Source organism: Sarcophilus harrisii, chromosome 3 (assembly GCF_902635505.1).
Source record: "Sarcophilus harrisii chromosome 3, mSarHar1.11, whole genome shotgun sequence".
Classification (NCBI taxonomy): domain Eukaryota; kingdom Metazoa; phylum Chordata; class Mammalia; order Dasyuromorphia; family Dasyuridae; genus Sarcophilus; species Sarcophilus harrisii.
The window spans coordinates 600837807-600850141 of NC_045428.1; the positions used below are offsets into that span (position 1 = coordinate 600837807).

A 12335-nucleotide genomic window follows, 5' to 3' on the forward strand; every position below is an offset into this window, starting at 1 on the left:
TATCTTCTTGTTGTTAAAGTTCTCAGCACAGTGCCTGGCACATAATCAACGCTACATAAATATCAGCTACCATTATTATCAGGTACCATTTTCTTGTGATTGGCCAAGTCAGAAGGAAAAAATGAAAAGCGTGGATTAAAGAAATACTCAACTTGAACTCTAGTTTCATTAAGGAAGCTTGGAGGAGTTTCATGGTTGAAAAGTTTAACAGAACAAGCCTCCCTTCTTCCTCCTTATATTGCCTTCAGCCTTATCAGGGGCATTTTTCTCTCCACCTCTTCTCCCAAACCCTCTTGCCGGCGGTCCCCTGGTCCCCACAGAATGGTTCGCCTTTTTCCTCCGGGATCCATTGCATGACATAACACAGCTTTTCCTAGGTCATCAGGATCGTGGCACATTCCACTTGGGTTCTGATCTCACAAAGGGAAAGAGGTTCAAACAGAGTCTCTGCAGAATCCAGAGATGACCCTGTGCCTGGTGAAAACCCCTGGGGCCTTCTGCTGGAGTCGAGATTCTTCTCCTTCCAGACCATCAGAAGCAGGTAAAAGATCTCGTTGTGGGAGCCAAGGTGTCTGTGGTGGACCCCAAGTCTCCCTGTCCACCTGCGCCTTCGCAGATCCCACTCACAGACCAGGCTTCTAGAGATACTCTGCCCTCCCTGATGTTACCCATAAGTGATGGGGAGGGCCCCGGTTTCATCTCATCAGTCCATTTTAGTAAAAGGGTATTTCCTGACGTGATTTAGGAAGAAGAGAAGGTTCTCCCATCATCAGGGGGCATAACGGTTATCGCCTTGGTCAAAAGTAACAAAGCAGATAGGAACTGCGATGGGAGTCTCTCACCACATTTATTTATGTCGTTTCTAATAGATATTCGGTGGACTGTCTTGTGTTTATGTTAACATAGGGTTTCACTGACTCACAGAACGATAAAGTGAAGAGAAAACTTTTTGACAATTCTCAGACAGGAAGGCAAAGGGGAGTTTGAGCTTCCCAAAGTGACTTAGTTATTATTCTCATGTTGTACGCATGAAAATCTCTCACAATCAGCCCAATGTGAACCTTTGTGTGTTACCTATAGAGACTTTTAACAAGATTTGTTTCATTGGGGACAATACAAAATTATGACTATTTCACAGTTTCTCAACTTTTATTTATTTATTTGTTTGTTTTTCAATAGCCAAAAGATTTCTTCTTATTTATTGGGAACAAACAGCATGGGTATTTCTTTTTTATCTCTTTTTTTTTCATTTGTCTTAATTTTTTCAACTGTAAAATAGGAATAATAACAGATGTGTTGTTGTGAGGATCCAATGAAATCCTATTTGTCAAGTTCTTGGCACACAATAGGCACTTAATAGATGCTTCTTTCCTTCTATTCCATGTCATCATGCCTTTCTGGAAGCAAGATTCCCTCAGCTTTTCCAACTGAAGATCCAAATCACCGACCTCCTCAGGGCCTTCACTTCCATTTTGAGTAACAAGGGGTGGGTTGTTTAGGGGAGTTGAGACGGGGAGGAGAGTGTGCTGGTAGAAAAAATAAATCTCACGGCTTCCCAGATGTTTCATAGTTGGTATTTTGACAAGAGAGGAAATAATGGGATTGCTTCTGATCCATAAGATCACTGGTATTTTTGTTTTAGGCCTTTAGTAGCCATTTCCTCCCATTTTCATTCAAGGGCCTTAAGTAGTTGTGCTTCAGAGTTCTAGCAATCTTTTCCAAATTTCCTCAAGGAAATTAAAATTGGCTGTCCATTGTTTTTTTTGGAAGCATTGGCTCTTGAGACAATAAAATCTTCTAGAATGCATAATTTTGTCCCAATCTAAGTTTCCCTCTATTGACCACGGTATGTGTGGGAGAGAAGAGAGGGAGGGGTTATTCCACATGAAAAAAATCCATTTACCTCATGCCCAAATATCACATACAGAAGTCCCTCTAGTAAAACAACCCCTTCCCGGCCCAGCTTTTGTGATTCAATTCACACACAGGGTTATACTCTGTACAAGGGAACAAAAGGAGACTAAAGAAAGTGCTCATGTTGTCTCAGGGATAACCTGTTACAGGATTCATGTCACATCTAGAAGTAAAGTTGATGTTTTAAAAAATCAACAGGACAGCACATGAAACTTTGAATCTCCATGACATTGCACTTGATTTTCCCATATATATGCTTATATGATAAATTCAGTATGTGACCTTCAAAGCTGTTAGCCTTCTTCATGTTTCCTTCTGGTCTTCCTTTTCTCTTCTCTTCTGGGCATTTAAAAAAAGTTGCTTCAGTGACTCTCTTCTAAATCAACAATCAAGCAACAAGCATTTATTAAGTATTTATGATGTACTTTTTCTTTCCTTTTGGTTTTTAACATTTCCTTTTTACTCCTCATCCAATGGAAACACACACAGAGTTTTGTTAAAAGTATCAACCGTCAAACAAAACAAATCCCCACATCATCTGAGCCAGGAAATTTCCATTTTAGCCCTTGAGAATCCATCCTCTCTCTGCCTAGGAATAGGTGGTAGGACACTGCATTATCAATCCTCTGGAACCCCAATTGATTATTTCATTGATCAGAAGTACTAAGACTCTCTGAGTCACTTTTCTTTCCACTATTATTATTATTCTACAGTGTTTGGCTCACTTCACTATGCATCAGTTCATTCAAGTCTTCAGAGGTTTCTCTGAAAATTTCCCCTTCTCTTCAAAAAATGTTACCTCACAAGGACCCAGAATGCATCTTAACCTGGCACAGGCGGGTTCTAGAAAGATTCTGTGCAAGGATCATCTGTTCCCTGAGTTTTGGCTCTTTCACCGGCTTTCAGTCTGCAGCCCTTTGTGAACCATGACAAAAAGGGCAGCTTCCCGACTGATGGTGAGCCCCCATCGAGAGGGCCCAAATACCACTGCAGGAACAGCACGCCAGTAACCCATCGCTGCAACAAATAACAGAAAGATAGGATGGATGGTATAATCTGATTTCCAAAGCAAAAAGAGATGCTTTCCTTAATTAGATATTTCTCTGCTCTGTCTTTAACTTGGCTTTTCAAGTATTTTGGGGAGGAGTAGATAAGTGGATAAAATATCCTGTACTGGAGGGTTTTACTGCTAATCTGGTCTCCTGGAATCGGGAACCACAGTTCTCTAACTTGTCTTAACTCTGAGATTTCCCCGGAACCCATTTGAGTACTGATGGTAGGAAATCCGGTACCGAGAGAGGATTTGGAGTAAGAATCCTGAAGATGGGGACAGAAAAGCTTTCGTCAAGGGAGCCTGGTGCAGTGTTCTTAGAGGCATGGAGGGAGGGAACTTCCATAGTTGTCTTGTATGATGAACTGAAGAAGACAGTCTGAATACTAAGGTATCTCCTGAAGGACACCCAACCACGTTTGGCATTTGGGACCGCTGACTTTCAAGAAATTCGAGTGGTCTTTCCAGTCAGATCAGGTAGAAAAGTTAGGAAATGCTCTGGGAGGAAAAAGGATTCATAATTTAGAATCAGTTAAAATCACAAATATTGTGACTGCTCAGAGATAGAGTACTGCATTTGATTTAAATGCTATTTTGTGGGTCGTGAAATTGAGTTTAAGTTTTTCTTTTTTAAAATCACGTCTCCCGTTTGTACTTGTTCATGGATTATACTGTTTGGCGGCTGAATGTCTGGTGGGTAGGAGTGGCTCAGGGAGTGCCAGACGAGTCTTTCGAAGTTCGAGTTTGATCTTGTTACCAGCTGGGTGACTCTGGGCGAGTCACCGGACCCACTTTGTTTACCTGTCTGTTGTGCTTTCTTGGCCACCTGCTATGTCTGCTCATCGTGGAAGTGGTATCTGAGGGAAAGGGGTTAAGCCTTTGCTTAAAGCTTGGGGTCTTCCTTCCTCCCGGTAATGAAATAGCAACTAGAAGTTAGCTTGAACCTGACGATGTCCCCCTGGACTAATGATATTTCCGAGGAGTGGGTGGCTACCATTCAAGCTCAGAGCCCCTTCTCTCTAAGAGCAGAATGGCTTTGGCTTGATCCTCCTGCTTCTCCTGGCAGGAATTAAAGTTTCCCTTGAGGGTTTGGGGGGGAGAGGCTCCCTATGAGCCACACAGGCCCACTGCCATGTTGTGTGTGTGCGATGGGGGGAATCTCCTCACGTCCATGAGTCACCGCGAGGAAAATTGTCTCTCAGACCAACTGGGCTCACATTATGTAGCTAGAGGAGGGAAGCTTCATAAGCTACAATTTAGAGATTTACCTTAGGGACTACTGTGATCTCCATTTTACCAGTGAGGAAACGGAGGCTGAGAGTGTAGTTAAGTAACTTACCCAGGATCACCTGGGGACCCAGCAAGCAGGAGGGCAAGTTGGGGAAAACTGCGTCAAGATGGCCCTGCAGAACCCCAAAGCAGAAGGAAACGTGTGGATTAAATACTAAGCTCTGTACAATCGATCGCCCTGCAGAACCCCAAAGCAGAAGGAAACGGCGAGGATTAAACACCAAGCTCTGTATGATCTCATTTAATCCTCACACAGATTCCCAAGAGCATTCTGGGTGATTATTTCTGACATAACTCCTAACCCTAAAACGCACCGGTTTCCAAGAGAATTGTTTATCTGGAGGAAGTGAACTCCGAGACCCCATTGTAATGTGAATCAGACAGGATGTCTCTCTGGGGGGAGTGAGAAAGGGGGTTGAGGGGGTTGGGGGGATCTGGACAATGTGAAAAACAAAAGATATCACTAAAAGCTATTTTAGTGAGCAAAACAGGATAGGGCTGCAAGGGCAGATAGAAATGTCAAGGTAGAAATAGAACACGTGTGAGGGCGCATAATTCTATAGGTAAGGGGAGATGTAGAATTGACATAATGTAGGTTGACACAATTATGTGTGTATGTTTGGGTAGTTATAATGGATAAGATGTAATTTATTTGATTCCCCAAAGGCCCGATAATCTTGATTGAATCAAGTGACTAACCACTTCCCCTCTCCCCTTCCTCTCCTGCCCCCCTTCCCCACCCTTAGCACCCAGCGGGGGGCTGCCCCACGGGTATCGGACTGGGGCAGACGGGGTTCAGATCATGGCCTCCCACTCTGTAGCTCCGTGCCGTCAGCTCTGTCTCAGCATCTGTCTTATAGGAGAAATGAGATTATTGGGGTACCCAGCAAGGACCTTTGCAAACCCACAGGCCGTCATTGGAGTCCGCTCCCCAGAGGGACTGAATGTGCTCAGGAGCCTGACTCGGGGTGTCTGTCCCACCTCCAAAAGAGCCCTTGTGGCTCCAGCATCTGTCCAGTGTGTGTGCAGGGGCTCCGGAACTCTGACGCCTGGACCGGTGAAAACATCGGCGGGCCAGGACAATTCAGAACCGGACCGTGGGGGAGCGGAGGAGCAAAGAGAGCCAGAAAAGGGGTTCCTCCCTTAGAGGCCAGGCCCCCAAAGCCTGAAAAGGGATATTGAGTTGAGAAGGGAGAAAAAGTTTTAAGTGCTTAGAGATGCCTGTTACAGGTCAGGTGGTACAGGGAGCAAGAAGGTCTGGATTGGAGAAAGGGGGCTTCCCCTCCCTCCCCCCACACCTTCAGGCCCGCTGCCCAATCCTCCCCCATCCTGGACAGCTGCACAAGGGCTGTGAGGCCCCGGTAGTGACTGGTCTCCAACCCACACCATCCCCTCGGGCCAGCTGACCAGCACAGGAACCCAGGTGTCCTGGCCACCCACCTCCTTGGGGACTGAGTGGAGGCCATGAGCCGTCCTGGCGACGGAGACCGCGTCCACCCTTACTCCAGCAGCTGCCACCGGCCGAGATGTGGCTTGGAACAGTCTGAGCAGCCTCGGTTCTAGATTCAGGAGGTGCTCTGGGCAATGGGGGGCTGCTCTCAGGTTCTGGGTCAGGGCTTTGGAATTGCTTCCAGGGGAGGTCCTTAGTTCTAGGTCTGAGGGAGTGGTTGCTTTGGGGTTCTAGGTCTACACTTTCTTGAGATTTGGGAATACTGGACCCTGGCTTCTAGGGGAGGCCTTAGACTTGCGGGCGAGGTTTCCGGGTTCTTTGATTTTAGGCCTGTGTTGGGGGCTCTGTTGGGTGACTGGGTTCTAGGTCAGTGGTTTTTAGTTCTAGGGGAACTCTGCAGGCCCACTTTATGTGTGAGGTGTTTCCGGCCCCCCAGATTCATTACTTTCCAAATCCTAGATCCCGACAAGAGTGTGCAATGGGGATGGGCTTGGTTCGAGAGCCTTTGGGATTTTTGAGAGCCTTTGGGGTTGCAGGGCTTGAAGGGGGCAGAAAAGCACAGGGGAAGGCGCCGAGTTTGGGGCTGCAGGACCCCCAGCTCTGCTTTTTCCCGCTAAGAGGAGCAGGGACTGAAGGGGGACCCCTGCTACACGGCCCAGGAGCTAGAGCTGGGGGGAGATGGGTCCCCAGGGTGAGTCCTCGGCAGCTCCTCCCCCACTTTCTGGGCATCGGGAGGACCTGCCTTCGGGGCTCTGGGCGTGTTTCCTGCAGGCCCTTCTGGTAGGATGGAGTCTGAGCCGGGCACCTCCGAGCTGCTGGAGGGGGACGGCACGGACAACAGGGAGACCTGGAACAACAGAGTCCAGTACATCATGGCGCAGGTGGGCTGCTGTGTGGGCCTGGGCGCCATCTGGAGATTCCCTTCTCTGTGCCACAAGAATGGAGGCGGTGAGCTGAGGGCCCCGGGGCCGGGGCTTGGGGCAGAGGAGGAGGCTGGGTCTCTGGGGACCGAGCCCTTGGGGGGGCAGAGCCAGAGAGACCCCTGGGGCTGGAGAGGCTGGGGCCGGAGAGAGACCCCCTGGGGCCGGAGAGGCGGATGCCCAGTGGGGGGGCAGGGTTGAGGGAAGAGCCGCTTGGGCCCCTGAGGAGCAAGGGCTGGGGAGGGAAGGCCACAAAGGGCAGAGCCGGGTGCCCGAGCCGGCCGCTCTCTCCCGCCCCAGGGGCCTTCCTTTTCCCCTATATGCTGCTGCTTTTCACCCTGGGCTTCCCCTTGGTGTTCTTGGAGATGGCTTTGGGGCAGAACCTTCGTGTAAACGTCTGGACAAAGATCCACCCCAAGATGTGGGGCGTGGGCCTGGCCTGCAGCATGGTGAGCGGGGCCGGGTAGGGGAGGGTGGGGGAGCGTGGGGGCCCTCGAGACTGAGCCGCTGCCCCTCCCCCAGGTGTGCTTCTTGACGATTGTCTACTATAACGTGTTCATCGCCTGGGGCATCTTCTACCTCAGCAACAGCTTCCAGTACCCGCTGCCCTGGAGCCGATGCCCGGAAGCGAACAGCAGCATGCCCAGTGAGTGCCCTCACCTCCCCGGAGGCGTCTCACTCAGCTCCTGCCCCCCTCCTCTGCCCGCCCCCGCCCCTCCCCCCCCGCCCTGCCCCTCCCTCCCACTGCCCCACCCCTCCCTCTGCTCCTGCCCTGCCCCTCCCTCACCTGCCCTGCCTCCTCCCTCCCTCACTCCCCTCCTGCCCCCACAGGTCCTGGCTGCGCCTGCACCAGGCCGGCCACCTATTTCTGGTTCTGTCGGACGCTGGAGATCAGCAGCAGCATCAAGGAGAGCCAGGGCTTCGTCCCCAGCCTCGGCCTGTGCATCCTGGTGGTCTGGCTCACAGTCACGCTCCTCTCCATTCAGGGCCTGAAGTGCCAGGGGAAGGTAAGGGGCCCGGGCGAAGCGGGCAAGCCCCAATGCCTTGCGCGGGCCGGCTGACCTCGGGCCCCTGCCGCCCCCAGATCCTCTGCTTCTCCGTGACGGTCCCCTTCGTCATCCTGCTCTGCTTCCTCGTCCGGAGCTTCCTGCTGGAAGGCTCCGTCTACGGCCTCCGCCACTTGATGTTCACCAGGGTGAGCAGCCCGGGGCCCCCCACCCAGCCCGGACAGCCCTCTGGGAGGCATTGGGGACAGTGGGGCTCGGGCCTTGCTCTCTGGGGACCCTCTTCCCCTTCCCGCTTTGTCCCTGTGGAGACTGTGCCCGCGTGCACCCTTCTGCCCCTCCGTTTTTAGAGCCTGGGGCTGTGGGGGGTCTCCCCTGCTCCCCCTCCCCCTTCCCCACTCCCCCTCCTGGGAGACATCGCCTCCCGGCCCCGCCCCCTCCCCGCAGACTTCAGCCCCCCTCTCCCCACCCCCTCTCCGCAGTTTTCGGCCATGGCGTCCCCGAAGGTGTGGCACGAGGCCGGGACGCAGGTGTTCTTCAACTTGGGGCTGGGCTTCGGCACCCTCGTGGTCCTGTCCTCCTACACGAGCAGGGACAGCAACAGCGCCCAGGACGCCTTCATCCTGGTGTTCGCCAGCCTGACCGCCTGCCTGCTGGCCACCCAGGTGGTGTTCAGTATGCTGGGCTTCCGGGCCTCCGTCACCATCCGCCAATGCAGCATCCAGTGCGTGGCTGGGACCCAAACCTGGCTCGGGAAACTAGCCCCGTGGCTTGGGGAGGGAGCCAGGGGACTCTGGGTGGTCTGGCTGGGAGCCACAGGGAGGGGAGCCAGGGGACTCTGGGTGCTCTGGCCCGGGAGCCACGGGAAGGGAGCCACGGGACTCTGGGTGGTCTGGCCCAGGAGCCACAGGGAGGGGAGCCCCAGTAGCCGGGACAGACCCCCTCCCCGTTCAGCCTCATCCCTCCCATCCCCGGCGCCAGCCCCTCTCCTGCCATTCCTTCTGTGGGTGACACTGCCCACTTGGGCCCTCCTGACTCTGCCAGTTTGAGGCACTTCCTGGAGAAGGAAGAGCCAGACAGTGACCCCCCTCCCCCCAAACAGGAACACTGCGAAATTGGAGCAGCTGATCAAAATGGGGAAGCTGCCCCCAGAGGCGAGCCCTCCCCCAGAAATGCAGAGCAAGCCAATCAAAACATTCACCATATGGCTCTACAAACTTGAGACACCCCTGAGGAATAAGATTTTGGAGCACGTAACGGACTGCAACTTGGACAAGGAACTCATATATGTTGGTGGGGCCGGGGCTCGGGGGGGTTCCTGAGGGAGGGGGCCGAGGCTGGGGTGGCCCCCACCACACTCATTGATGCCCCAAATGGGGGGACCAGTCTGGACATCACAGCCTTCCCCTGCCCACAGAACAAGGAAGGCCCCGCCCTGATCTTCGTGGCCTTCGCCGAGGCCATAGCCCACTTCTCCTCGACCCCCATCTGGTCGGTCGTCTTCTTCCTGATGATCGTCAGCCTGGGGCTGACCACTTCCCTGGCGCTGATGCGGGCCATCCGGGTCCCCCTGCAGGACACCTTCCCCTGCCTCCGAAGCTCCTCTTGGACCGTCACGAGTAGGTGCCACGTTCCACCTTGACCCCTGACCTCCAATCCTGGTTCTGTTCAATCCACCCAGCATGGAGGAAACCCCCACCCTGCTCCACGTGGGCTCCGTGCCAGGCGCTGGGAAACAAGGACGACCCTTAAGCAATCCCCGCTCTCCAGGAGCCTATAATTCTACCAGGGAAGCCATGTGCAGGCAGGAGCAAGAGGGAAGGGGGATCCGGAAAGGCTGTCGGCGGGAGGCCCCTTCGCTGAGCCCGGAGGAAGCCAGAGCACGCCGGGCAGGGGGCGCAGCCCCTGCAAATGCCGGGACTCTGGACTTGTCCAAGTAATTCTCCTAAAGGCCAAGTCTGACCGGGTCATTCCCCTGCTCCAAAACCTTCCATAGCTCCCCATTGCCTCTCAGGGCCCCCAGCACGCTGCTTCCAAGATGACGCCCTCGGCTGGGCAGGCTGGCCCTTTGCACACCTGTATGCGTGGCCCTTTGCACACCTGTATGCGTGGCCCTTTGCACACCTGTATGCGTGGCCCTTTGCACACCTGTATGCGTACCCCTTTGACGAGTGGAGGATGGACTGAAGGAATATTTGTGGCAAGGAGGCCTTGAGGAGGCGACCGTGACACTTTAGGCAGGGGGCGATGAAGGTCTGACTTAGGAGAATGGCTAGGGGGCGGCCGTGAGAAGTGCCGTGGACTCGGCTGTGGGGGTGGGTGAGAACGAGGAGTCAAGGATGGCCCCGAGAGTGAGACCCTGGTGATGGGGAAAAGGAGTCAGGGGGAGGGGCGAATCCGAACTCATGAAGACGAGTTTTCCCAATTTCAAGGTCAGCGTTCTATCCACTGCAGCGCCACCTAGCTGCCCACCCTGAGACACATCCTTACATATGAAATACTCCACTTCTCCAAAGCAAAAAGTAGGTGTCTTAGCCCAGTCTCAGAAAAAGGAGCGCAGGGAGTTAGAATGCGAAGGGAGGAATCTTCTGGGCCAAACCCAGCTCTCTCCCCCGCCAACGTGTCAATCCCCCTGCCGCCAGTGTCGTTCTCAAAATTAGGGACAATTCACTCTCCCAAAGGCAGAGCCAGGATTGGGCAGAGCGGTCTCCAAAGTCGGGGATCCAGGAGGGCCAGAGGGAGCGAGATGGAGGAGCATCAGGGCTGGTTTGGAACTTTGGGAAGGATGGGGTTGAGAGCCGAAATCCTTGGGGACAAGGAAGGTCACCAAGTCATTGGGCTGGATTGGAGGAGGAGAGGATGGGGATGATGTCATCTGAGGCTGGATTGGAGGAGGAGAGGATGGGGATGATGTCATTTGAGGCTGGATTGGAGGAGGAGAGGATGGGGATGATGTCATCAGAGATGGGGATGATGTCATCTGAGGCTGGATTAGAGAAGAGGATGGGGATGATGTCATCTGAGGCTGGATTGGAGGAGGAGACTCTGGGCCAGGATGGTGGTGAGATGGGATGGGTGTAGTAGAGAGGGGAGAATTTAAAAAGAGTGAGCGTCCCTGAGATCCTGGCTCAGCAGTCCCATCCCACTGACCCTTTCCCTGACGCCTGGCTGGACCCCACTCCCCCATCTTCCCTCATCTTTGCCCTCTGACCTCCCGCTGTGTCACCCTGACACATGACGGGGCTCCCTCTTGCCCATCAGTGAGCATCAGCTGCCTGGGCTTCCTAGTCAGCCTCCTCTTCACCCAGCGCTCTGGCTTCTACCTCCTGACCATCTTCGATGACTTCGTGGTTTCTGTGATTCTTTTTGTTGTGGTCCTCTTTGAGAATGTTAGCGTGGCCTGGTTCTACGGGGCTAAGAGGTGACTGGGAGCCACGATGGCCTGGGGTGCCGAGGAAGACCTTGGGAGACTCTGGGATGGCATGGAAGGGCCACAGAGACTCTGGGAGATTCCCAAAGAAGGGGAAAGCTGGGAGACCTGGGCCTTCAGGGCTGGGGAGGTCTGGGGAAACAAGAGGAGCTCCTGTCTGTGCCACACACCCCCCCCCCCCGGCCCCGGCCTTCAGGAGTTTCCTGACTCAGCATCCTGTGCTTGGCCCCCAGGTTCTTGAATGAAATACAGGACATCATAGGCTTTAGGGTCAGCCTCATGCACGATTACCTGATGCGCTTCTTCACCTTGCTGGGGATAGCGATCCTGACTGTGTGCAGCATGGTAGAGCTGGTGGTGAAGGATCATACCTACCAATCCTGGGACAAGTACACTGTGAGCCCTGAGGGTCCCCGACCCCCTTCGAGGACACAGATACGTGCTTTCCCCATCCCCCTCCCTGGGGGGTCCATGTCCCTCACCACTTCCCCTCTTCCCAGAAGCCCTTCTTTCTGAGCCCCCATCCAGACTCAGTGTCTTCATGGCCCAGTCTTGGCCCATGTGGCCCTGAGTGATTGTCTCCACGTCTGCCTTCGTAGGGCACAAAGGCGCAGCTCTTCTACCCGACGTGGGCCATCGTCCTGGGCTTTAGCCTGGCCTTCGTGACCTTCCTGCCCATCCTGGTCGGCATGTTCAAGTGTCTCAAGAAGTCCTCCGTGTCCCCAATGCCCAAAAGTCTGTACCCCGAGCTTCCTGGGATGTCCTCCATTCATGAGTCAGTCCAGGATCCACAAGCAGGCCCCTCCAAAATCTGAGTCTGGCCCACAGAGGCCCAAGTTCAATAAAAGAGGCCGGTGGGCCGCTGGTAGTTTGTGCTGTGTCAGCCTGGGACAGCCTGGCCTCTCAGCCCTCTGGCAATCCATGGGAACGTCCGTTGGGCCCAAAGGTGTCAGGGGGCTCCCCCGCTGGAGAACCCCCACCGGGTCTTAGCCCGGCTCCTCCCTCCACAAAAATACTGGGGCCTCTCCCTAAAGCCCTGCAAGGAGGGGGCACCCTACCCCACTAGGGGGCAGCTATCCCTGGGAGCAAGCAAAGCCCCCTCGGGCCTCGGGTTTCTGGATCCTCCCCTCCCCCTCCATGTGCCCTTGGAGCACATGATGGTCTTGTTTCCGCCACCCCCCAACCCCTCACCAGGTTTTTCCAAGGTGACCGTGCTGGTTTTCAATAGATACCTGCTAGGTAGGGACTGGTGCCCAGCAGGGAGGGACTAGTGCCC

General features: G+C 53.9%; 1 protein-coding gene across 1 annotated transcript; it reads left to right on the forward strand.

Moving 5' to 3' along the window:
• The first annotated feature begins 387 nt into the window (after window positions 1-387).
• On the forward strand, window positions 388-11927 carry SLC6A16 (solute carrier family 6 member 16). The gene is made up of 12 exons (XM_031963441.1): window positions 388-541; window positions 6477-6653; window positions 6926-7074; window positions 7148-7271; window positions 7457-7632; window positions 7710-7820; window positions 8112-8353; window positions 8732-8918; window positions 9047-9248; window positions 10891-11050; window positions 11293-11455; window positions 11659-11927. The coding sequence occupies exons 1-12, from the start codon at window positions 463-465 to the stop codon at window positions 11872-11874; spliced, it is 1986 nt and encodes a 661-aa protein (XP_031819301.1). The 5' UTR covers window positions 388-462; the 3' UTR covers window positions 11875-11927.
• The last annotated feature ends 408 nt before the right edge of the window (window positions 11928-12335 follow it).